At 40.5% G+C, this 27669-nt stretch overlaps 1 protein-coding gene across 2 annotated transcripts in view; it reads left to right on the top strand.

Moving 5' to 3' along the window:
* The window catches only part of LSAMP (limbic system associated membrane protein), a gene marked incomplete at its 5' end in the record, with an annotated part of 646638 nt that overhangs the window by 601785 nt on the left and 17184 nt on the right, over positions 1–27669 (top strand). The window contains 4 exons of one of the 2 annotated variants that reach the window (XM_080815634.1): positions 1877–2011; positions 11208–11328; positions 11810–11958; positions 18915–18950. In XM_080815634.1, the coding sequence (XP_080671760.1) occupies positions 1877–2011; positions 11208–11328; positions 11810–11958; positions 18915–18950 (441 nt within the window). The remainder of the gene's footprint in view (positions 1–1876; positions 2012–11207; positions 11329–11809; positions 11959–18914; positions 18951–27669) is intronic. The other variant, XM_080815635.1, reaches the window with a different exon arrangement.

Genomic DNA, 27669 nt, shown 5'->3' with positions numbered 1-27669 from the left:
GGCCTGGAGTTGTCAACATTGCCATTTGTCTTCAAGGTATTTGCATTTAGCTATAAGACTCTAGCATCAATTAGTTGACACAGCTCTCAGTCCACAGCTGCAAGTATGCAGGGAAGAATTTTTTTTTTCCTCTAAGCCCAAATGCTCCCCAGCTCATCCAATACAGTGGACTAGTACACTTCCCAAGATTTCTGTTTTCTTTCCTACTACATTCTACTTCTGTGATGTGTGAAGTCAGGTCTGGCTGCTTCCCTGAATGTGGAGAAGAAAACAGGTGAAAACAGAGGAAAAAATTAATCTTTTATAGATAATAGGGAGCTATTTCCTTAATAGACTTATTCTTAAACATTTTCAGTAGAAACATGTGCTAGATAATGTGCAGGACCCCAGTACCAGATAATTCTATATAACTACTGCCTTTTATTGTTGGGATCGCATAGTTTCCTCAACACTAGTGATAATGACAATTGACAGAATACTTGAAGCTTGGAACGGTCCTGACAGTTGTGTTATAGGATGTTATCAAAGAGGCCCTGTGCTCTATTGGGATCCTAGTTAACAGGCTTGGCTGACATATTTAGACAGTGAATATGTCTCTGTGCTAGCTGTCTGCTATGTTGATTTGGCCATTGGGGAATTTCCTGAAAAGGAAAACAGCTTGTGGCATTTGAGCCAAGCTATTAATTGGTACCACTTAGTGTGGGATGACCAAGAGCAAGATTTCTTCACAGGACAGGACTGTGTCCTTTTGCACCCTTCCCAGCTGCTTTATCCTAACCCAACAACAATGGGGTTTTGTAATTTGGTGTAAAGAGGGTTCAGTTTAGCTGGAGTTAAAGTCAGGAGGCCTTTCTGGCCAAGCTCTTTCCCTGCTCAGTCCCCTTTCCCCTTCACCTTCTCTTCCCTTGGTTCCTTTTCCTCTCTTCCTGCTTCCTATTCCTTTTCCTCCTACCCCCACCCCTCTCCAAGAAGAAAGTTCTTTAGTCAGTTATACACCACAGGAGGGGAATTAAACAAGCCTGCCTGTCTTGAAATCCCATGACTAAGTTCATTACTAAATGGACACAACCAACTTCATGGGACTTTCCAAAAAAGGACCTCCAGAGCCCTAATACCAAATGATGAAGCCAGGGATACTGAGCTCCCTACCACAGTCTGTCACAAAGCACAGCATCAGCAGTACTTCCTCGTGGATCTGGATCCTGGCCTGAATGGAAGTCTCAGTGACAAAGTAGTTTGACACCGAGCACGGAAACCATAGCTGCAAGACGGGGTCTTGAACGTGACCTTGGTAAACAGAATTCCACATAATCTGAGGGAGAAGACTGAGTTTCTCAAAAGGAAACCACTTTTCCTAATAACAACTTTGGTCAGAAGCGTGCTTTGCCACATGGTGTCATTAATAGCAACAGAGCTTTGACAGTAGCCCCTCTGAACCCTTACAACTCTGTGCCCATTTCCCACGTGTTCTGAGCTCTTAGCCAGTGACCAATGGGTGTAGATGCAGAAACACTTCAGCTTCTTGGCGCTTAATCACGACAAGTTTGAGTGGGACGTGTGCACTCCCCAGAGCTTCCTGATGGATTAAACCAAGTTACCCTCTGTGGGAGGTGACCTGCACCCTCTCTTGGCTTCTTTCTCTTCCAGATCCCATTTTCCCACTCCCCTCGTGGGTTTTCCCGAGAATGTTCCTTCTGTAATCACATTCGCGTGACTTTTAGTCTTGGGGTCTGCTTCTGTGGGACCTGACCTCAGACAAGCGCATTGTCAAATTATTAAAAAGTCATGTGCATTTACTGCTTCTGAAAAGAAAACATAGGTGTCCTACTGCATATTTGAAACCTAAAAAACAACCATGCAAATCTCTGTTTTTCAGGGAGAGAGTTTGAAGGAGAAGAAGAGTATCTGGAGATTCTTGGCATCACCAGGGAGCAGTCAGGCAAATATGAGTGCAAAGCTGCCAATGAAGTCTCCTCGGCGGATGTCAGACAAGTGAAGGTCACCGTGAACTGTGAGTATGGCAAAAACCAGCAGGTACTGTGGGCCCAGGGCCCACCTCCACCACAAGCAAGCTCTAAAGATCCCATTAGCAAAGGAACATTGCATTTCAAGCAGATGCTCCTCGGGTCAGGGATGCACATTTATACATTGGACGCATCCAAGGGCAGGACTTGGCCTTTGAATGAGAGAAATCAACTCTACTAACTCTAAATATAACCCATATTGCATTTAACAATGCAGTCTGTCTTTTACTGGGACGACAGAATTAAGAAAACATGATCAGACAGCCGCAGCATTTCTGGCAATCACTATTTTGGTCCTTGTGGAGAACAAGGTCACACCATTTTGGAAAAAGAATTCAATTCTGCTTCAACTGGAATTTCTCTTATTGCATTGTTTATCAGAATGCAATAACCCTTCCTCTGCTATTTAACTAATTGGCCTTGAGAACAAATTTAAGTCACTGTGGTCAGGTATCCAATGTCCCTGACTGCTACAAGGGATACCTGATGAATTAGTTTGGTTATCTATTTGTCCCAAAGTATGGGCATTAAGAGACGAAGATTTCACTAAGATGCATAGGTAATGGGCATACTTTGAACTTCACAGATGAAAGGATCCTTAGATGTAGTTCAAAAAGACAGGGGGCGGGGGTGGATCCATATGATGTGTGTCACCCAGCAAAGGAATAAAGAGAATTCGTTTACCCTGTTCAGTTAGGAGTGACTTTTCACATCATTCAAATTCAAGTTCCCTCATCACACAATCGTGGCTAGTGACAGGGACAAAGGAACATCCTTATAGTTCCTATGCATTTGGTGCACACACACAGTCATACAAACACATACCCTACACACCCATACATACATCTGCACATATAACACACGTACATGCATGTACATAGGCACACAAAGACACATGCACAAACACATTAACACATATTTGAAAATATAGTTTAGACCATGATGAGTTACTTTCCATTATCTTAAGCCCTCCCTGAAGTCACCTATATACCAGTGATTCTATATAAATTCACTGTCATGGTAGATAGAATTGACTCTATTTTAGGGTTTAAGACTCTGAAGCCCAAGGAAGTAAAATTGCCTTTCCAAAGTAGAAGCAAGTGTGAGAAAGGGGATTCAGATTCTGGCCCATTTGATTCTAAAGCCCATATTCTCAGGAGGAAGAAGAAGAGAAGGCATTTTCAATTCTTAGTACCTACGATGTGCAATACCGGACTAATGGAATTACATTTAATTTCCGCAATAAACTCATGAAATAAACATCATCAGTTCGACTTTATGAATTTGGAAACTGAGTCATAGAGAGCTGAGCAAACTTGGTCTATGCCAGGCTGCTCCATTCCCATTGCCCTGCTTTAACCTTGCAGCCCTCTGAGACAGTGAAATCTCCTTCACCCCACACCCAGAAGAATCCAGTACATAGGACTGTGCCATAGACACTTATGGCAATCATTTCCAAGAAGCAAGGGGTACATTTGATGAGCTCTGAAGTGCTTTTATCCTGTAGCTGCCTGCGATTTTTTTTTTTTTTTTTTTTTTTTTTTTAGTAATAGAGTTTTGAAATGCCAGTATTACTATTCTTTTTCAGTGTTGGGTGTGTTTCAAAGGCACATTAATGATCTCAGTGTTATAAAATGCTTTAGGATCTTTTTTTTCACATGAAAGGCAATTTCTGTGGGTGTTTATATAAGTTTATAATTAGGTTAGTTAGGTTCTTTTATGTACACACAGCCATGCCGTCCTCTTCTACCTCTTCTCTGACTTTTAGAGTTAAGATTTCATTTTCTCTTAATTGACCTTCATCTTAATTAGATTTCTGAAAGTCCAATCATGGAGCACATAGAAAATATTTATGCTTCCATTGTGTGAAACATCAAAGTGGTCTGCATTGCAGATGGTTCCCAAGATCAAAGCCAGCCATCCGGGCCCTATTATTATTAGCGCAATTAGTCTGACATTGCTCCTTCTTGACTGTCCCCACAGTGTAACTTAGAGCAGAAGAAAATACTGATAATTTTTAAGAAAAAGCTTTTATGAAGATGTGAGCTTTTCCTAGTGATGAGTGAACCATGGAAGAATATAGACAGAACCTCAAGATTCTGAGAAGATGTCTAACAACAAATTACACGGAGTTTTATAATGAGCTTAGTTAAACATACAGAATGGATGCCCTATCCAGCAGCACCTAGCACATACCTGACCTTATAAAAATTGCTCAGTGAATGTTGACTGAGTGAGTAGGTAAAAAACTCACAGATAAGGTCTGCCCTCTTCATATTTCCCCAAACTCAAGTCACCTTTTTTTAACCAGCACTTTGTCACCTGGGTTTGTATTACATTAGAACAACTAGCCATGTACCTGTTGTACTGTTCGTGCAATTTGTCCTATTTAAATGTAGTTGTATTAAGTAGATAAAGTCTCCGGGGTTGAATTACAGAACCAGGTCTGGCTAGCAAAACTTGTTCCTACCAAGAAATACCCAGTATTACCTGCATCACTTCATCTAAGCCTATGTACTGTGAAAGTGTCACATTATTGAAAGTGATTCCTGGGGACGCCTGGGTGGCTCAGTTGGTTAAGCAGCTGCCTTCGGCTCAGATCATGATCCTAGCGTCCTGTGATCCAGTCCCGCATCGGGATCCTTGCTCGGCAGGGAGCCTGCTTCTCCCTCTGACTCTGCCTGCCACTCTGTCTCCCTGTGCTTGCTCGCTCTCTCTCTCTCTCTCTCTCTCTCTGACAAATAAATAAATAAAATCTTAAAAAAAAAAAAAAGAAAGAAAAGAAAGTGATTCCTCTTCCTTTTCAAAACTCAGGGTTTGGAATTAGTTCAGGGATCAGGATGGCTAAGATAAATAATGACTAAATAGCTTATTGTAATGAAACAGACCCTGAGTACCACTGGGAAAAAAAAGTTCCAATGCTGGTAATTTTCTCCTACGAGCATTTCGTTGATTCATTTACTCAGTTGCCAACAGATATTTGTTGCTGGACACTAAGAAGTTAGAACAGTAAGTAAAAGATGTAGACCTAACAGTTTCCCCTGTTTACCTCACGAGCTGGATTCTACGGTCTCTCCTTTTTACTTCTCTTGGATAATCCTTCTCCACAGTTGGTTTATAGCGTTGCATATAGCCATTTGACATGCAACATCTATTTTCTAAGTTGTGAGAGGTCCTGGAGTTTACAGAAGCTAAATTATTGACTTGAAATCTCTTCAACTAAATAAGCTTATTCCTAGCACGATAGACAGGACTTCTGGTTTCTTGTGTCTTACTTACAGCACAACTGCTTATTTCTTCCAGGTACCATCCCTAGAGACAACTGTCCTTTCTGACAGATTGCCTCAATTTCAGTTCTCACAGTGCATTAAAAGTAGCTGCTTATGGGTTTACCTCATCCTGGTGCCCAGTATCCTGAGGATCATATCTAGTGCACAGTCAACGTTCAATAAATGCAGACTTTTAAGTTTATGTGGATTCTCCTTACACTGAACTCTTTCCCTATTTCTGCAGAAATACTTCTCCAAAGCTGCCCCCAATTCTCAAGGCTTCCCTCCATCCCATTAACCAGCTAAGATTCCTGCTTTCCACCTTCCCACAATGATGTCTCCAACTAGGTTCACACTACCAAGCTATAACTTCTTTCCCCCACTACTTGTCTCCATGTGAACTCAGCTCTGCCTCCACACTGATGTCTACAACTAATGAACTCAACACAGATAGGGGGTGGGCATGGATACTGGCATTTCTAAGGCTCACCCTTAACCTTTGATAGCCATTTATTAGAGGAGGCAGAGGTTAGTTACCATGGAATCTACCATTAGGACTGGAGACATCCTTTGTTTCCAGATAATATATATGCATTTTAACTGCATTTAACTCAGTGCTTTGATTCAAAAATCACCTAATGATGAGATTTCAGGAAAATGACTGCTCATTATGGAACCAGACTGGCTACTTTCTCTGTATATTCATAACTACAGCTATGTATTCTCCATGCCAACCTCTAGTTTATTCTTATATTTGGCATGGTGTCAGTAAAGACATGTCCTCATGCTTATGACTCCATTATGGGACCCCCAGAGAAAATAGTATGAATCCAAAGTATTTCAATCTTCTACCATAACTTTGCAATGAGAACAAGAACCATGATTTTCTGAATTCCTTCAGAGTACCAAGACTGTGCTAGAGGTTTTGTTTGAGTCACTGTAATCATGACATTGACCATGGCTAACCAAGGAAGAAGGTGTATTGGGCCTGAACTACCCCAGCAAGAAGGTAGTTACTCTATTACTGACATTATTTACTATGTTAAGTTTACTATTTCTGGGACATAGTGATTAAAAAAAAAAAAAAAGATTACTTTTAGTTCATTCTATTATTGTTTCTAAATTCTCTAAAGATAGTACCTTTCTTATTGTCTCTATTCTCTGCCCCTGCTCCGGTGGTGCGCCACTGCACACTAACCCCGAAAGATAATCAAATCATCCCTCTTACAGAGAGGACAAAAACAGAGCTCAGAGAATATAGGCATTCTTGCCCATAAAATCAAAGAACTTGTGAGTGGTAAGTAGACTTGGGATTCTAACTCAGATCTAACTCCACAGCACTCTTTCCTTCCAAAACACCATGTGAATAATAGAAATACAAGTAATAAATATAAAATAATAGCAATAATAATAATAAAAGTAATCACCTCAGGTGTTAAACATGCTCTCATATACATGTTTTCTTTTGATCTTTACATCAAACCTGTGAGACAGATCACAAGGGTCATCAGCACCATTTATAGGTGGGGGACCCCAGGAGATCAGCATGTCACCCCTAGGTGATGACAACCTAAGTGGCACAGGCAGAAACTGGGCCCACAACTCCTGATTTCTAATGCGGGTTTATACCCCTTAAGTCACTGCATGCTGTGCCATTTTTGGTAGCTTTTAATAATAGAAATAGAACATTTACCTTTTAAGCTACCAACATGTTCCCCTAACTGGTTATTTGTCCCTATTAGGAATTCATTTCTTTTTAAAGGAGCTCTATGAAATGGAAGCCTAGAGAGGTTCAGAGCATAGGCTTCAAAACATGGGTTCAGATCTAGACTCCATCAAATGCTGGCTATGTGAACTTGGACAAGTTATTAACCCTGTGTAGGTCTGTCTTCTCATTCATAAACTAGGGTTAATAAGCCTTATGTCCAAAAGCTATTATTTGGATGAAAAGAATACTGAAAGCCTCGTAGAGTGCTGACACATGGTAAAGGCCCACAAATTGAGACCTTTATTAAGAATTTTGTTCTTTTATATTATTATTCCAAAAATTAGGATGATTGAAAGAATGATGTTTTGTTTGCTAGGCCACTGTCACTGTTATCCTATTCATTCCAATTGAAAAACTCTTGTTGGTGGTGATTTAAGAGGAAGAAAGGCCTTATTAATATTTTCAGAACCCAGCATTTTGAAGTAATAAAGACTGGAAGAGTCTTTTGAAAATTGTAGGCTATTCCAAAGTCACATAAAGAATAACAATGAACTCTGCAGAATTTTTATTAAGCCACATTTTTATTATAACAATATTTTGAGCAGGGACATCTATTATTTTAACTATCCTAGGCATGCTGCAATGTGATTTATAATAATTTTTCTTAGCCTCACCTATACCAAATTCATTACAAATGAATTTTGAAATGTTCATTCCAATAAGCCATGAGTGAACAGAACTGCACTGTTGTGTCATCTGAGGAATATTGGAAACAATGACTTCTTTGTACATTTATCATTATCTGTGAATTTACCTTGGTAGGAGAAACATCCTAGATTTTCAAAGGAGAGAAGCAAGTGTTTGGCCTTTGTAATTGACCAGTGTCATCCTATCCTCAAATTAATGCACCTAAAAGTGTTCAACCCTAATTCGCTATCACCTTTCCCATCCTGGTGTCTCTGAGGAGCTAACAAGTAACTTACTACATAGTTATTCAGGTTTAAACTAATGGAGAAATAAGTAAAGGAGATGTATGAGAGGCCCAATTGCCCCCATTATGAGAGATTAAGATAGTTAGTAGTGGTACTTAGTGTGGGGGACTTATCTCTCCAGTCATGGCAGCCTTGAAATGGGGCAGGCCACTCACCGGAGAGCAGGAAGGAGAGAGCCCAAATAAGAGTTTAGTGTGGAGAAGCAGAGGAGAACCTCTGTTCCCTGCCAGAAGGTTGGTCCCAAAAGGAAGCAAGGAAAGAGATGGGCCAAAGAAATCTCATTTATTCTTTCCAGACTTTTCAGTCAAAATCATTCCTTCCTTGTGAGTCTCAGAACAAGGAGGTATACTAAATAAGCTCCCACCACATAGAAGGAAACATCCAGAGTGAGGAAGAACTCTCCCACAAGATGGATTCCTCATCCCATGGTGGAGGGGCTGGGGGCCATGTACCATGGCATTATTATGTTGAGTTGCCACAGACATGAGTGCCAGGGGTGGAGGTGATGGAAAGTACGGAGTCAGACCCAGGTTAGGGCTGGTTTAGCAAAAAGGGTTTGTCGCTCATAACCATGTGGCTCCAGAAACTCACAAACACTGGTCAAAACTCCTTTGACACACTGAGAAATTAAACAAACCAATAGAATCACAATCAAGATTATCTCTTTGGCCAGCATGCTACAAATTGTGCAGTCATTGGCAGCTTCAGAACCTCCTACAGTGAAGAGGTAAGGATGGGAAGCTAGTATTTGTTCATGGCCGTCTATTTCTCTGCTTACGGATCTTTCCGCAGCGGATGGCATCATTAAATCCCCAACCCAGAAACTTGGGTGTTACCTTTGACATTACTCCTTCTTTCCCTCATCCTTCACATCTATTCTTGTCAATTCTGAGGCTTCATGTCTCTCAATTTCAATTCTGTCCTTTCCCTTCCATCCCCTTTATCACAAACCTAGTGCAGGCTCTCTTGGGTTCCTTCAGTACTCTCCAAGAGAACCTCCCTGCCTCTGGTTCCAGCATCCTCATTTGAGGAAGGTGAGGCCAAGTGACTCTGGACAAAGCACGATCTTCTGTAATGAGGAAGGACAGTGAGATATAGAGCCTGGATTTGAGCTCATGTCTATCAAACGTTAAATCCAAGCTCTTAACCTCTGTTCAGTGCCCCATCTCTATACAAATACCTCCCCCACCAGCACCACTACCACCCATTACTCCATTATCTTTTGAACTAATGTGTTCTAATGATCCGTACAGCAAATCACCAAATGAAAGAATTTTAAGTGGAACCTTGGAGATCATTTAAAGCTAACTCCTTCTTTCAAAAGAAGAGAAAGAAAAAGTTCAAACTGGTGTAGACTCTTGGGCAGGCCATAGTTCTGGTTAAGAGAAGAGTCAAAATCTGACCTCGGGTTTCCTGTTTCTGACTGTTAATCCTGACTCCTAACTCATGGAACAGATAAATAAGCTATAATTTTAGAAGTTAATAATTTAAGGGTTAAATGAGTTATGGGTTTGAACATACACTTGGGTCATGATGATACCAACTGCCCATTTGTGAAAGATGGGCAGTTTTGACTAGAAGTGTTTTTTGGATTTTTTTGTTGCTGTTGTTTTTGTTTTTAAAGCTGGAAGGGTTAGTAGAGGTCATTAAAGTGTGGTTCCCTCACTTTATAGGTAATAAAACCAAGGCTCAGTAAGATAAACTGTGTGATGGGAGGTCCACGCAACCAAACTGAAATTAAATTCCAGGACTCCTAGCTTTCAATCCAGGGTTCTTTCCACTCATCTGGCTACTTTTTTGTGTCTTTACAAAAATGAGTAGTTGGGTCTAAAATGAAACAGCCATTTCCACCACCCACTTTGGCACATCTGTCTACATATGGCTAGTGATGCTTATCCAAATGTGCTTTAACTCCTACTCTCTCTGGCAGTAATTTCAAGATGTCCAAGCTGATATGAAAATGAAATGGAAGAGAAAACTGCAGACTAACCTCATGGTTTTATGCGTCCTTTTAAACTAAGATCAGAGTCTTCTATAGGCAGAGAACTTGGAAAAGAGTTTTGTATATGAAAACAAAATAAAAAAAAAAAAAATCAAAACTGAGTGAGCCAGACCAAGTGCTGAAGAGCAGAGATTTAAATGAATTTTGTATACTAGAGTTTACTTTGCTAATTTCCCTAAATGAGCTTTCTTCCTCTACAAAATCTAAATAGACTGTTTGGGTCTATTTTTGATTTGTGCAAAGAGCCAACTTGCCATTTCCTGCCAAATGACCTTTGGACGGAAAAGTCCTTTTCTCCTTGAAGGTCCATAACCTGTACAAATACAGCATCATCAAGGCAAGAGCTTGTGTCTACCACCCCAGCTCAGCTGTCTGGACCTGTAAACGCTTGTTCCATCCTCTGTAGGACTGTTTGAAAGAATCATGGCAAATTAGAATATAAGATGTGTTTCTGAGCTCATTTCAAGGCTGCTACAGTTTTGCACACCCAACTCTAAGCAGAACATATCAAGTGTACAACTGCCAGCGAGCACAGAAAACTGACACACCAGGCAGGCTTCTCTGCGCCAGGGTGCGCTTCAATTGCACATCCACACACAAAAGCACAATTTACTTGAGTCCTAGCAATAAGGAAACACTTAGAAAGAAAAGGTCAGCATCTAACACTAGTTTGTTTGTTTTTCTGAATCCCTGCAGTGATATCAGGCTGAACTTATGTCGGGAGAACTTTAATCCTCTATTACTTTCACCAGACTTCTTACTACCATCTCAAACTATAACGATAATGGTGATAAGAATAATGATGAGAAAGAAAAATTGTTCAAATTAGACATTTAAAATCCCAAGTCCTTTGGTATCACCTCTGAATTTATGAAAAGAAAAAACCATCTAAATATTATAATCTATGCTTGAAACAATCGATAGTCTATTGGAGAAGGGAAAGAAATCCTAAATTCCATCTCCATAAAACCCTATTAAGTATCCTATTTAAGTAAAACAAGTCTATGGTTTCATTAATCATCCCTTATTTTTATTTCATTTTCCAGTGATCAGTGCCATTCAGCTGATCACAAAATTCATGTAAATGAGGCTTGAAGACTATTCCTTTCGTGCAGTTCTCAGATCAGATCATCTTTTCTGAGTCCATCTCGCAGGGAAATTCAGCAGCAACCTCTGACTCTCGTGTCAACAGTGTGCCTGTCTTTTCTACAGATCCTCCCACTATCACAGAATCCAAGAGCAACGAAGCCACCACAGGGAGGAAAGCTTCACTCAAATGTGAGGCCTCGGCAGTGCCTGCTCCTGACTTTGAGTGGTACCGGGATGACACCAGGTATGTGCCAAATGGGCAGGGCCCCCATCGCTCCACCAGGTGGTCTTGGGGACAGAACTAAGTTCCGCTGTCATGATGTGGGTTAACACTATTAAATTCTTCTTTTTCTCATCTCTGTATCAAGTGCTTTGGGGCATGTAGTTCTTAACCCAAAGCCACAAGGCATTCAGGTTACATGCAAAGAGGGAGATAGGTGCTTAATGGGTCATTTTCCTAACTTTCCTAGAAAGACCTGCATGTCTTTCTTGCCTGTAGCAGAAACCAAAGCCCGATGAAACTCATCCATTCCCGAGTTTTCTCTGTCAGTGGACATTGATTCTGATGATATGGGGTTGCATGATTAAAACAAGGAATTGAGCAGGAAACCACAAGCTCTAACTACTACATTTCTTTCTACGTCCTCTAGTATCATGATGAAAAAGGGGTTACTGCACCAAGTCTTCGTCAGTGTTTCTTTTTACTCTTCTGTTTTTGAACTCAGGATAAACAGCGCTAATGGCCTTGAGATTAAGAGCACGGAGGGCCAGTCCTCCCTGACGGTGACCAACGTCACTGAGGAGCACTATGGCAACTATACCTGCGTGGCTGCCAACAATCTGGGGGTCACCAATGCCAGCCTAGTCCTTTTCAGTAAGTATGCCAAAGTAGGGTCTGACTCAGGAGAACAAGTCAACTAGTTCTCCAGTGGAAAACTCGAATATCATTGACTTACCTTATCATCTACCTTACCTATTAAAGGTAAACTTACACAAAAATAAGAATGTAGTCACTGAAACAAAAACACAGGCCCTTGATCCCTGTGCATAAGGCAGGATTCACAAATGAAATAACTTCTGTCTCCATCTCCTGGCTTACTTTTGATAACTACCTTGTTGTGATTTTTTGTTGTCGCTTTTCCACTTTTTTTTTTTTAATTTTGTGTTTTGTTTTGTTTTATTTCCCCCCTGGTTGATTGACTGTAAGAATATTCAAAGAACAGAAATCTCCTTAAGGAACAGAGGTGATGTAAGATCCTGGAACATGGATGGCAGTTAAAAAATGGCCCTAGTAAGAGTGATTGAGGAAGAAAAATTCCATGAGTACTGGGTAAGGTACCGGGAGAAGGGAGAGGCTAGGAAAAGAAAGTGTATTCTAACAACACAGGAGAAATGATAGAGTGAATGATTAAAACATGATACAAAATCTAAAGGAAGAAAAATGGCTGCAGAAAGGTTTCTCTATGACAGCAGGAAACATTACTTATCTGACATATTTTTGGAAGAGATAAAATAGTAGGAGAGAGGAGCATTTCCAAAGACCAGAGAAGATCCTAAGGCCAACTGAAGAGGACTCAGTTGTTTTAACTTCCTGGTGTTTGTAGGAGAGCCCATGTCAGAGCCTGACTCTGTAGTAGCTGTTATGTCAGCTATCTGACCCCCTCCCTTGCTGGCCCTGAAGCTATGAGCATAGGCACAAATGCCCCCTGAGAAACAGAAGGATGAGGGGTGAGATTAGGAGAAGATGATACATTTGGAATAGGAAAGCAAGTCTACAGTTCCATTAGTAATCTCTTACTTTTATGTAGTTCTCTAGTGATCAGTCCCATGCAGCTGATCACAAAACTCGGACTAAGAAAATGGAATTTGGAATAAGAAAATGTTTATCAGAGAAAGTAAAACAAACAAAAGAGTTAGCATATGCTGGGCCAGAAAGTTCATTTGACTAAAAGAGATAGTCCAAAAGTTTACTATTATTGTTTTGGATGCTCTGGTTTCTCTTCAGATCACATAAATCTTTCACCTTTTACTATTATTATTTTGGAATAACAAACCACAAGGAATTTTTTTTTTCTGCACATGTTCAGCTGGAAAAGCTAGAAATACTATGACCAGGAGAGACATCTCCATCTTGCTTTATCTGACTTAGACGAGCCTATAAGAAAAAAATATATATATATGTATATATATTTTTAGGAGAAAAATCAATTTTTTGAGATGAAGTATTAAAGCCATTTTATAACTGTTCAAGATCCAACTCTGCTTATAAAAAACAACCACCACAAACTATTCTAAATCTGGGCTTCAGTTTCTCACCCAAAACTCCCATTGACTTCAACCTATCACTGTTTGATGGCATACAGTCATACAAACACTTGAAGTTTAAAATCATATGAATCTTAATACAAAGTTTAAAATTCATATCCCTGTTTACTTGTCTCCAAAGACCAAACATCAGTAGTGTTCTTTATTTCGGCTAGAGACACTAATACCTCAAGACAATTGAGAAGGTATTTATTAAGAAATGTAGTTACTTGTTTCATTCTTGACATCAGGGATTCCATAAACAGGGGGGAAACAGCCTCCAGTCTACATCTGAGATTCTGACGTATCTAACATAACCTGCTTAAGTAGAACGACATACACTTAATAAGAGGTTCTGTAGGGACAATAAGAGGTTTCATACAGAAAGTGGAACCGTTGGGTTAGAGAAAGTGAACAACTATAATTTGCATTAAAGCATTTTTCCTTGTATCCCACCCAGAAGAAGCGTGCTAATATATTTCAAATAGTAAAATGACACCTATAGACGGAGAGAGGAAGGTGGAGGAGGATGGAAGGGTGGGCTAGGCCAGAGATAATGGAGATACCTACCGCTAGTGTGCTGGTGTGATGAAGGGTAATCTCCAGCCCTCTAATACCATTGCCCTATTCATAAAAGTCCATTTAAAGGACCCACCCGTAAAATTAAGAAATGCCAAGAATCTTACAGAATCTCTGTTTGTAAGCTGAGAATCACAGACTTGGGCAAGTGTATCATAATCACATTGTGACTTCACAGAGCTCACCTGCAATTATACGATAGAGAAGTGCACGGCACCATAATTAAAGGTGTGCTGTTTCCCTGTGGGCCCACACTGCCCTCTGCAGAGCAGCCCTCTTAGGCATCAACTCTGCATTGGGCAGCACGTGCGTCAGCATTGGGTTTGTAACTGGTTTCCCACCGTACGGGAAAGTTTCGGAGGCATCATGATGAAGATGAAGTGGAACTACTGCCCTCTTTCTTAGACCCAAGACCCAAGTATGGACATGTTAAGGGGGAAGCTGCGCTTCTTAACCAACCCAAAGGGCTCTTCCACCATGTCTACCCCACTGTGACCACAAGGAGGCCCCTTGTGACAGCCATCATAGCTGAATCCTTGGGAATACAGCTCTATGGAACCCTAGTCACACAGGCAAGAGAGAAAGAGAGAGGAAGAGGGTGGGAGGAGGTGGGAAAAGAGGGAAGTGGGCGGGGGGGAAGGAAGTACCTAAGTGAACAGATTGCCCATTACTTGGACTCAAAGTAGGTGGGTTGAATGGGAAGAAGGAAGACACTGCTGGTGGCGGTACTTTTCCACAGAACAGAGTCAGAAGGGGAGAGATGCTTGGGAGGGGCGGCTACCGCAGCCCTGACAGAGAGCATTGTGAGGGTAGCGGGGAGCTGTGCTGACCCAGCTGGTCCAGAGCAGATGAGGCAGCTGGTGAGCTGCCGCCAGCCAGAAGGAGGATGCCAGGAAAGCTGGAGAGCCAGAGCCCCGAAAGAGTTCGCGATTATCCATCTTCACAGGGGTGTCAGCACATTTCCAGTGTCCACCTCAGTGACACGTGCCGACTTTTTACGCAGGGTCAGTTTGCGGTCACGGATTCTTCTTGTCCTCCACCTCATACCTACATACACTTCTCTACTGTCTATTCAAATATTGCTCTCCAGAGGGGTCAAGGTAATTAAATGAAAGTGCAAGAATACATTGTATTCACAGTAATTTTTTCGTAAGCCAATGGAAGCACTCCTTTCTCCTTTGTTTCCTTCTCCACACATTCCAGCGTTGTTTTATCAAGAACTGTACTACCTCAGGCTGTATCATATCCAACTTTATATATTTTTCTCCATCCTGGGAAAAGCATTACATTGTGTAATTTTTCTGAACACATTAGTCCAACAGCACAGTGTGTACCAGCAAAGATTCAGCTCCTTAGTCCTCCTCAGCTGTGGGGATATGCACCACATGCAGGAAGATTTCTGTTGATGCCAAGAGAAGGTCCATCCCCAGCATATGGAACATCGCAGATTCTGTTTCCACACTGATGACTACAATGCACCCACAAAGGAAACCTATCTTGTTTCCATGCTTATGTTGAGTTACTTTTAACACAATGGATAGGGAGGAAGGATAGGGTGATGATTTTAATGTGGTCACTTCTGATCAAGTCAGTTCTTACAAGGTGCTCTGCACCTGCGCTAAACATTTAACATGCATGATCTCGTTTCATTGTCGGTCCTAGTAGGGACTCCTACTTCTCCACTACACAAAGAGGTTAAGCAACTAGAACAACTAAGTAAAGCTGCTGGGATTTAAACGACTAATCTGTTTCCAAAATCCAGGCTCCAGATCAATATGTTACCTAAGTTTGTGTATGTGGAGAAAATGTTAGGAAATGTATCTTTTGTAGTTTGGAAGTGAGGAGATAGATAATTTCTTTCTCCTTTTTTTACTTATTAAGGTCTTTCCGGGACTAAATATTGTCACATCCCTTCCCAACTCAGACGTTGTGTTGGCCACCTCCCATTTCATTTCCATTAACCCCCACCAACACGGGTCCCCTAGATTAGTTAAACTGTTGATTTATCTTTGGCACATTGTGATTCCTAACTAATATTCCAGCCTAGTGATCAGTGCTTGACCCCAGGACGGGAATATTCCCACATGTTAACAGACACTCCTACTAATCAATTACCCTCTGCTTTAGAGAAATGTGTGGTTGGGAAGGCATTTTGAAGCTATTAAGTACAAAAAAATAAAAACGCAGAGAAATCTACACTGAGCCATACCACATCAGTGTGTAGGAGGTTTTCAAATTTTCTTTTGAATTTTAGAAGATCATTAACTTGTAAGCCTATACTTGATTAAATTTCAAGTATTACCTAAGCAACCCAGCGCTAGAGAGAGCCCTTAAAATGAGGGCTTCCCCTACTTGTTTAGAAACCATTTTAAGTTATCACCTCAGGGGTTCAGGGTTTAAATATATACCACTTGATGATGCTAGTTAAGACTTGGCAAAGCCTCTTAACCAGCTATGTCTGGATGCCACATACACATAATAAAACAATGTGAGCCGCTACTGGAACACTACCACATGCGGTTTGAAAGACTGGCTGCAAACTTTTTACAAGGGCTCTCTGTGGCTACAGTAAGAAATAGGTGGGCATTGGGACATAATTTAGTTTCAAGAATAGGTGTGGAAGGTGCTGACTTCCAAAAAGTTTACAGAACAGCCGCAATACCCATTGAAAAAGAAAAGAAAATCATATCTCAGTTAATAAATTACCTCCATATATACACCTTATCATCAACTCCAGCCTTTGTCATTTAAGTGCTTTTAATTCAGAGGTTCTTCTTAAGTGTTAATGCCCCATTTATCTCATGGTGTCCCAGCAGAATCAACCAATCTCACACACACACACACACACACACACACACACACACACACACACGCACACTTAACAGATAAGAAACTGATGATCAGAGTTAAGGGTCTTACTAAGAGCCACAGCCCATGTTTCTGGGGTCAACCTTAGGGCTCTGTTCCTAAGAACCTTCCAATCACCTGCTAAGCTCTGCTGACTTCCTCATATGTTAATAGCCAAAAGACAAAGCGCATAGCAGCCAAGTTCCTATCCTCCCCTACTTCTGAATTTCAAACGTTGAAGAATTTCTTTTCCATTTTAAGTGATGTCACTTCCCATTGCACTCTTCCAAGAGCCCACAAACCCTGGGCATGAATTATAAAATGCAGCAGAGTGATGACGGGAAGAATAAGGACAAAAAGCTGGGGTGGGGAAGCATCTAAACGAATAAGTAAGATGGAATTAGAGAATGAGAGTAACCAGTGGGGCATGGTAGGGCTAAGATGAGGAGAATTAGGGTGGAGCTAAGATGATGGTAACAAGCTGAGAAACAGTTGAGAGGGCGATGAGAGGAGGGTGGGTGAGATGATTTCAGCGATATAAATGGTCTTGTGGAAATGAGGGCAGAGTGCATTTACCCAGCTGTGAACAGTGTGATGAGAAAATATTAAGCTAAGTCATTTAAACGGTCTGAATAATAATAGTAATAATAAAAATAAAATACAGTAGATAGAGTATTGTATGGGACAGTAGTCCCCAGCTGCTCCATAAATGCTGAAAGCAGTTTAGCTATTTATTTTCAAAGCTGGAAACTTAATACCAAGTAACCAGTGGAGGCTTAAACCATTTTTCTACTTGACACTTGTGTAACTAAGACACAATTGTTCACTGCGCTATTATTGACCTGTTCCATCTTAATGCACTTAGGAAACTTTGGCGTTTAAGCTACAACTTTCAGCCAAGCTAGAGAAAAGCTCCTTCTCCAAGGAGACCAGGTTTTCTTGGCATCCTGATGTACTGAGTGTCCAAATTCCAGGCAAAATCTACTCTTCCTAAACTTAAGGCACGAGGTGGAAGGCAGATCAAATTTGAATACGATCTTGATTTTTGTTGATTTCAATTTATCATTAGTCCTTATTTAACCAAACAGCTAAGAGGGATATAAAGTGCAGGCTAATTATATTGCACTATAGGGTTTCTGGGCAGCGAGAAATGCATGCGACCCCTAATACACCATTCTCACTCTCTGGAAGAGCCTCAGAGGAGGATTTTGAGTTAAACCTGGGGTTTTGATAAGATAAATAGGGGATATCTTCAAGTCTGAGCTCTGCTTGCACGATCAATTTATGATCAGTAGCTTGGGGATGGGACTGTGAGGGACACGTAAGCTCAAGCTCAAGTGTTCAAAAGAATGCGTTTTCTTAAATAAATAAATTTTTTAAAAAGAATGCTTTTTCTTACTTAACAGGGTGTATCATCAAGTAAATTTGGTTGGTTGATCAAATCTCAGGTGAGATTGTATTATCACAAGAGGGTGGCATTTAAGAAGAGACAAAATACAAATATATCATGTCAATTTACTTATTTCCCTGGCATTACCCTTGCATTGGTGTTAGAATGGAAGAAAAACCTGAGGGAAAAGTTGAATTAGTATTTCCCAAAATAAATTTCCTACATACTTGGCTAAAGCTGACATGAGCTGTAGGGCTCAGGGAGAGGAAAAGAATCCTTAGCTATCATGGGTCCATCTGTCATGAGTTAAAGAGACCAGAACCAGGACGAAGTCGCATGACTGAATGTGATCACTACTAATTTAAATACCTTCAACCCAGCCCTCCAAAAAACTTGTAATTTCGGTAGTGATTTTTTTCACTGTAGGGTAGGATCCTGTGTGTAGGATTACCACAATAAGATGTTGTTTCCTACTCTAGCTAATTTTTTTTAAAGGCTTTAGATTTAAAATTTTACCAATAGCTCTCTGATACTTCGGTGTTGGCAGGAAGAACAGACAAATGCTTCACGGAGATATAATCCTATAAGCTTGGAAATTCTTCTGTTTGTAATTATCTGAGTAGCTAAACATGAGTAAGATATATATAGAAAGAGGTGTAGATATAGATCTATATAAACTCTCCATGATGCTTACTATTTTTCCCCTATAGAGCGTGTTTCACCCACAATCCCCCATCCCATTCAAGGTCAGTATGATTTTTATGACTGTAGTTCTGTTGCTGGGTCATTCTCCATCATCTATAATGTGCACAACACAAACCGGGGGACACAGATTCACAAAATGCACATACAATAGAAATCTTTTTTTTTTTTCTTTAAACCTTCAAAAGAGAGTCCATCCATTGTCCCCACACCAGCTGATAGGCCTGTAACAGACCTGTCATCTGACTTAAGTTGGTCAGTTGCTGGCGAGATGACGCCAAACTCAGAAAGCAATTTTCTCTTCAATTAGTATGTATGACAGGTGACTGTGGACTCACATGTTTGGAACACAGCCAGTTACGTTCTGCAGCTCATAAAAATACGAATCCTCTAACTGGCCACCCTCACATTTGGAGGCTTATACAACCTGAATCTGAAGTCCTTGGAATTGTAGAAATGAATTTACCTAGTGCTGTCGAAGTGTGAACTCAGCCATGTTACAAGGACATTCATTTTTATGAAAATCTTGGCTAATCTGAGGACCTTCCCTTTTAACCATGACTATTTTAGAAAACACAAATGAAAAAATAAGGTAGTCATTCTGTATTCCTTTTCATAAAACTTTCCACACACTCAAATTAAATTTTGCCTCCTACATCACATTTAGATGCAAGTTACAGCCCCAGCCTTCTAGCTTAAGGCTATTTAAAGGCAAATTGGCAAATAAAATTAAAACAATACAAAAAACTCTGAAATGAAACCAACCTACCATTGAAATTAAATTCCAGAAAACTGATTTGCAAATAACACTCAAAGACCTGAGAAAAAATGGAGAGTAGGCCATGCGGGGCCTAGTGTGGAAAAAATAAATCCAATTAAACAAGATTATTGTATACACTATAAAGGAAATGTGCTGAGAATTAAAGGTAGAAAGCTGCTGTTTTATAAGTTTGAACATGGATCATGTATCATTAACACTCATCCGAACTAAAAATTAGGCCAGAATTCGGTGAGGATGTTCAGTGTCAATAACGTGATGTTTTGCATATGTATGTATTCACATATATGCAAACTTATTTTAATTATATTTGCAATGAGGATTGCAAGGTTTCAAGGATCAAGTAGACAGCTTAATAAAAAAGTTATTCTTAAATTTTAAGAAGGGTCCAAACTATTTTTAGAAGAACTCTGTTGAATAAAATTGTTCCCTAAAACATTAATGAAATCTGTTTCTTATCCCAGATACTAAAAATAAGACTTAAAATGTGCCTGTTTTTTAGACTTGACATGAAACTTCGTGTTCGTGGAAAATATCCCATTTTGAATTCCTGACATGCCACAATTATTTTAAGACATTTATCTTCTAGTTTTGCTGCAAAGACTGACACCATTTTATCATGTTGCCATCTTGCAGATATCTTGACGTGACAAACACACACATACACATTTGTCCCAACGGGTAACATTTTCAAAGAGGTCATGCTCCATCCAAGATGAGCTTGGAACATTGTCACTGTGCCTTTGTGAGAGCAGTTCTGCAGCCACAAACTCACATATTTATCTGATCATGCTTTATGATGTATATAACATGGAACAAAATGAAGTCAGTCACGATTCACAAAGGACAGCTGTTGGATATTGAAAAACAGTCTGGACCTGGAATGGAGCACGTTGGATTTTATTGAACTTGGTCTTTTCCCACACACTGAATTGTTGATTGGAGAATGACCCGGGTTTGATTTGACGTTGTAGATAGACTGTAGATAGCTTCTTTAGATCCAATATAGAGACTATAGCTTATCTCACTACTAATACTTCGGGCTTCTGCTGGTAGAAATTGAAAAGCTGTTCATGGAGACTTGGGATAGCTGATGTGTGAGGCTGACAGAGAAAGATAATGCCCTCTTAAATCCCCTGTTTCTTACAAGGACTTTAACTTTGTAGAAATCAAATCCTTTTTTTTTCTCTTCTGTCCAATCAAGACGGCAATCCATGTGAAATGCAGTTTTCCATGGGAACAAATATTAACATATAGGATCCTTAACTCTTTTTATAGTGCCACTGGAATACCAAAATATCTATGAAAAGCATGCCTACCTCACTTTGGTCGTATCTATAGGACAAAACACCTTCATTTAATTAAATACTGTATATTGTCATCATCTAGGTAGAAAACGACGTGTCTACCATGAAGTGCCTAAGGTGTCTATAAACAGTTGGTTGATGCAAAGGTCCTTTTCCATCCGCCCCTCATAAAAAGAGAGAACTTTCCCTCCTCTGTTCCAGTAACAGAAATGCATGTTTAATTTCAGCTGCTTCACTGTTAATATCTTTCATTGGAGGGTCTCCCCACCCCCAACCCCACTCTACATGGCTCATCAAGCTGACTGGGGATAAACATCAGAGTCGCAGCAGGAATGCAGTCCTAAACCCCTTCAAGCTGTGATTAAACAAAAACAAGGCTCAATAAATCAAATGTATTTCTCCTGGGCTTCCTTCATCATATTGCTTGATTTTCTGCAGTGATAATAATAATACTGGAATTACACCAAAGGATAATTTGTATGGTCTGTGACCAATCAGAAATTTTCAAATGTCCTTTCCTATTCAGCCAAAAACAAGACCAAAAAAAAAAAAAAAAAAAAAAAAAAAAAAAAATCAGTGTACTTCCCTGCTTCTTAATTTAAAAGATACACATAAATAAATAAAATAGTGTTCCATCCTTGATCTGTTTCTGATAGGTGTTTTTCCCCATTAATTTTAATTTAGGTTTATTTATTCTGAAATGAGTCCTGAATTGCATATATTTGCATAACTACCTCTGACTATATCACTGCAGAAAATCCACTGAATTGTAAAATGAGGAAAGAGTCAGCTCTAAGTGACTGAGGGAACTTTTCTCACTTTGTTAGGCTCAGATCCTTTCCTGAGGCCTCTGAATCCTGGGAAGTGATGCTACTGCTCTTGTCTCCTCCCCAAAAGCTCACTTGTGCATAGCCTTTCATGATGGAAGGGCACCTAGAGAGGCCTTCACATTGAGAAGGATTGCAGGTTCAAAACGAGGTGACAAAACCAGCTGCCGAAAGTGAAAATGAAGTAGAAGAAGAGAAAGGACAAAGACAAATTACCATTGTGTTGTTTTTATCACCCTTAGGTGAGGAATCCCCTTGAGTGTGGGATTCTCTGGACTTAATCAGCCCATCCTTCTCCCACCACTGCAACTTAAAAAAAAAAAAAAATTAATAACCCTGGGTTGTGTCTCACTTGCTTGCCTCCCATCTGATTATTTATCCCAAGTGAACAGCCTTTCCATTCACTAACCCCGCGTGGCGAGTGGGTTTGGGAAATGTTGAGATTATCTTCCAAGCTCAGGCTTTGCACTGGGTTTGTTCACAGCTGCTTGCCATTCAGTTCCTGTTTTTCCATTGATAAAACACATTGCACATGGCTGGGTTTGCATGATTAATACAGCTGTCTAAAGCTTTCTCGGAAAACAAAACAAAACCCCCAAAATTAAAGTGTAAAAAAAAATTAAAATCCAACCCACAAACAAACCAGGCATGCAGAAATCTGAGGTCCACCTGGCATGTTTCCTCCCAAAGGGAGCCCGGCATCGTTACCGGCGGGCCTGGCATCAGAACAGCCAGTAGGAGGAGGCCACATACCTGCTCTCACCTGGCACTCCGAGACCAGACTCCACTGGGATGGAAGGAAAGTGGGAGAAAAATCCTAAAATCAGTGCATGCCGTAAAGATAACTAGACAATCCCTACAATCCCAGGTATGTTATCCCTGGTATCAATGAGAAAATGCCTCTTTTCAGCTCCTTATTATAACAGCAGTGCCATCTCCTATAATAATAATAACAATAATAATAATAATAATAATAGCTACCATAGAGAGTGGGCGTCTCATGTATCAATAAAGTTCTGAGGGTTTTTGCATGTATTAACTCAATTAATTACCACAATCCTAAGAAACTAATATGCACCTTCTCCCACACTCTTTAATGATCAAAGTACACTCAAACTACAGTCTACACCTTGCGGCATCCAGGCACATATGTAATGCACCTATAGTGCATTATAAATAACCATTAGGTATGCTTTGGCGTTCATTAGATATGTACCTAATGAATTATAAGCACTCATCTAATTTATTTTGAGTATGCTTATAATACACAATACTTTTACCTTAATACCCATACACTCTTACAAAGTCTATTTCCAGACATACTCAACACAGAGACGTACGTATGCCCAACTCACACAGAGATTTATATGAAAGCAGTCGTCTTTAAAAAACATGAGCTGAGGTATCTGGCATCAGCACATCTAATTTCACACACTTATTCAGGCTGATTTACATACACACCTCTATTAATCATGGATAATTACTAGCATTGTTCTCTTTAATTCAGTTTTTCCAACTGTGAAATGGGAAAGAAATTATATTTTTCATGCCTACAAGCTCAGAGTGTTTTTTAAACAATATACAAAAGAGAGCTTCAAGTTCCTAGAAGGAAAGCACACTGAATTTAAAATAATCGTGTTCATATACACATACTTCTTACATTTTTTTAAAGTACTGATATTTAAAGACACGATTGCATCCAATTGCCTGGATATTAGCTATTTACAAGTTCGGTGTGGCTTCATCGTAGTTTGATTTTTGACTGATTCTAGGAATGTCTGAAATGCCCGCTGCTAGCGGGTTTAAATATAGAAGTGTCCCACGGCCAGATAAAAAACATTGTTTATTGTTTTTCACCAACATCATAATATTACACTTAGAGAAGCTTCACACCGCACCCTTCTCTATTGTGTGGCGTGCGTGCACACACGCACACGCACACACACATGCGCACACACCCTGATGCTTTCAGCGAGACCTTATCATGCACATTACCACCTGTCAGATCGATCCAGCATCCTCACTCTACAGAACATGCCCTTTTTCCTGGTCCAAGGTATAAAGCACATCCCAGGGAAGGTTTTAGTTTAGTTTACCCACCAGGTGGTGGAGGAAAAAGGGAGCCTTGCTTTTTTACTGATAGTACTTGGAAAGTAGTGTTAACGCAAATTTACAGCAAAATCTCGGGCCCAGACTAACACACATGAAGATCGTTAAGAGCTGACGTTGGTACCTGAGGACTCTCTCTGATTCCCTTCCCGGGAGCAACAGGCTGACTTCCTCCTGATTTTCTTCAGTGGCTGGGAACCAAGTGGGATAGTTGTGCCAATACCTCACCTAGAATCAATACTTCACCCGCCAACACGGTGATTCAGACCCAACTGTTGAATCCACTTCTGTGCCTTACTCTTCTCAGCTCTGCATTCTTCCTTCGGCTGTGTTCCCTAAACAACTCTGGGCCTCTCCCTGTTCAAATCTGCCAGCAAGACTAAACCTGAAATGTATTCACACTATTATTTAAATGTCCAGCAGCAGCTTGGAAGTGTTACCTCTCAGAATTTACATTTAGCTTCAAGCTAAATGGCTAAAAATCCTACAGTGTCCGTGTAAAGGTAGGAGAATTTTTTGTACAGGGACTCTTCTCTAATGCCTTTTCCTATTTTCCCAGTCTGTTTCTGCCTACGCCAGTCAGACTCTCCCGGTGAGCCTCCTGTACTTAGGCTTTGCTGTGCTATGTAGATTTCGAGAGTCAGCGGGGATTTGAAGATGAATTTTTTTTTTAAATCCCAGCTCCCACTAAATTTTAATTTGATGGAAATATTTCTCTTCTATGAGCTTTATGGGAAAAAAAAATCTTTCAAAGTAACAATTACATTTGGGGATTAAGTTTAAGTAATTGACAGTCTTGTCTTTTTAATTAAAAGGAATAAAGCTGCCTAAGAAGAGCTCAGTGAGATTTGCAGCAGAAAATGTTGGCGTGATGCCCCAAAGGGTGAGAAGACCAGGATCTGGAATAGACAGAAAATGCTGATGCAGTTCTCTCTGGTCTTTCCAGTGCACCCCCAGCTGAGCTGGCCCTGGCGTTTGCATCGGTGTGCCATTTAACAGGAGGGCAATGTGGTGCTGTGAGGAGCTGGATATAGCCAGGAAGGAGGCCCTTTCTTTGGGAGCTTTGCTCTAAGTTCAGAGACATTGTATGGAGCAAGAGTCCTTGAAGGAAGTGGCACTATTTAGAGTCAAAAAGAAAGAATGCATACCCTCCAGGAACTCAAACATCAACAATCTCAGCTCCTGACGAATGTCCTCATATAACCCCCAAAGTGTAAACCTGAATTTTAGTCTGCCCTTGAGCTCTCTCTTTTTTTACCTGAAATTCATATTCCTGCTCTCTGTACTTCTTGATTTTCTTTTACTCTGTATTTTTCACCATATTCACCTCACCTGACATATATACTTTTTCTTTGACATCCTTCAAATGAAACCAAAGAAAAAGTTTTGATAGTAATAACATTCACTTCTAAACACTGGTTAGCAGCCATGCAAGCAAAGCCATTATCCCATCTATCTGGAGGACACATCTACTTCTGAAGAGGCAAGATACAAATTAACCTTAGTAACAACTTCCCTTATACAGTCACTCTGTCCTCACAGTGGTCTTTCATCATCACAAGTCATTTGTAGGTATTAAATTAAACAAGCACCTCCGTCGGGGGGAGGCGGGGATCAGATTAAGTGGTCCCACCTTGCATCTCCCCTTGTATACTGCTGTGAAGAAACACACCTGCCAAGGAGGAACACAGCATGACATAATGAGTTTGGAATTCCAATTTAAGGTGTTCATGTGTACCCAGATGTATGATGGGAGTAGGCAGACCACTCACTAGGACTCCACTGAGAATTGTCAGCTTATATCCACCACAAGTCAGTGGGGGGAGAGACTTTATAAGTCATTCATCGTGCTTCCTAATTGGACCCTGGGGAGCCAAGCATCACCAGAGTTTACTATACTGTTCTACTTATTACTATGCTGATTGTAGAAGAAAACACTTCCCACATCTCTGTAACACATATGTGTGTTTTAACCCCTAGACATTACCACTAACAAAGTATCTTTACTATAAATCATAGCTGTCAGTTGGTTCTACTCATAACTGTCCCATGCTTGTAACAATGGTTCTAAATTAACCACTCACCTTGCAATTGCAGTTCCAGTATGACTTTTTAAACCGCCTAAGAGACATTGTTTGGGGCAACAGTAGCATCTCGAGGGTTAAAAAAAAAAATAGTAAAAGGAAAGAGTTATGTCTTGGCTGATTGCCCATTCATTACCATCCCACCCTCCTTAACCCACAAAGCACCAAGCATTCCCAGCCATGTTCTGTGTTGGAAAGTTGCTTGACCGTTCTAAAATGTTTTCTTGATTATACATGTAGAGTTTGTATGACTTGGGAGCAGGGAAAGTTCGGAGAACAGAAACACCTATAGAAAGAAAGGGAGAAAGAAAGAAAAAGAAAGTGGGGGGGGGCAGAGGAAGGAAGGAAGGGAGGGAGGGAGAAAGGGAAAGGGGGAGGGAGGAAGGAAGGGGAGAGAGAGAGGAAAGAAAGAAAAGAAAAGAAAAGAAAAAGAAGAAAGGCAGGAAGAAAGAAAAACAAAAAGGAAGGAAGGAAGAAATCAAAGGGTATCTTTGTATGTTGAATTGCAAGTTAGAGAGTAACGTGGGAGGTTTGTTCTGTTTTCCTCCCTGGAGTTCCAGAATACAGGTAAGTTCATCATTGAAAGCTGCTCATTGTTGCAATGCTGAAAAAGAGCGGTCTCATTCACTGGAGGTCGGTCTTCCCTTAGAGAATCAACCGTGCTAAGTCAGTTCAGTTAATAGTGTGACTTCTTGTTCTGTATTTACATGTACTCTCCACTTGCTTTTGCTTCGTAGAGTTTCTTTTAGAGTCCACGTTTTCTTTTTCTCGAGATTTCTAACCATTAGGAACACAAGAAAGAGACTTTATTCTCAGTGGGCAGTGCAGGTTCATTTCTGGCCCAGCTTACCTGACAAGGCACAGTATGTCAATCACACCATTCATCCACTCAAAAACACAACTACCCTAGTACTTTCATTGTGTCGACCCTGAGCATCATCTTGGGAATACCAAGACTGTATTGTTTCTGTGGAAAACAAGCTAGACACAGTTTCTGCACTCATAGACCTTACAGACAAGATGGGGCAACAGATGATGTGTTAAGCAGGCACGAAAAAAGTTTGCTAAGTTTAGGGTACCTGTGTAGTATTCAGGGAGCACAGGACAGAGACAGCTTAGCTAGCCTGGACCAATGAGGGAAGGCTTCCATGTGAAAGGGACGTTTAAAAGGCAGAAAGGAGAAAAGAGAGGAGCAAACATTCCAGTCCATACCAAAGTCTAGAATTCAGAGGGAGTTGAATTAAGTTAATTAAGTCTAATTAACTTTCAAAATCTGAAAAAACACAACCTTTCCCAAATAGTTTCTTACTTATCCTATTTTGCATCTGGCCTGTTTTAAAAAGAAAAGAAATGTGGGCACCTGGGTGGCTCAGTTGGTTAAGCGACTGCCTTCAGCTCAGGTCATGATCCCGGAGTCCTGGGATCGAGTCCCACATCGGGCTCCCAGCTCCATGGGGAGTCTGCTTCTCCCTCTGACCTCTCCTCTCATGCCCTCTCACTCTGTCTCTTTCTCGAATAAATAAATAAATAAAAAATATTAAAAAAAAAAAAAAAGAAAGAAAATAAATGTGATAAACCAGTGGGGGTTAAAAGTAAGGGAATCTGGGGTGCGTGGGTGGCTCAGTCGGTTAAGCGGCTGCCTTTGGCTCAGGTCATGA

Source organism: Martes martes, assembly GCF_963455335.1.
Source record: "Martes martes genome assembly, chromosome: 1".
NCBI classification, from domain to species: Eukaryota; Metazoa; Chordata; class Mammalia; order Carnivora; family Mustelidae; genus Martes; species Martes martes.
The sequence above is the reverse complement of the archived record's forward strand: the minus strand, read 5'-3'. Positions and strand labels throughout refer to the sequence as shown.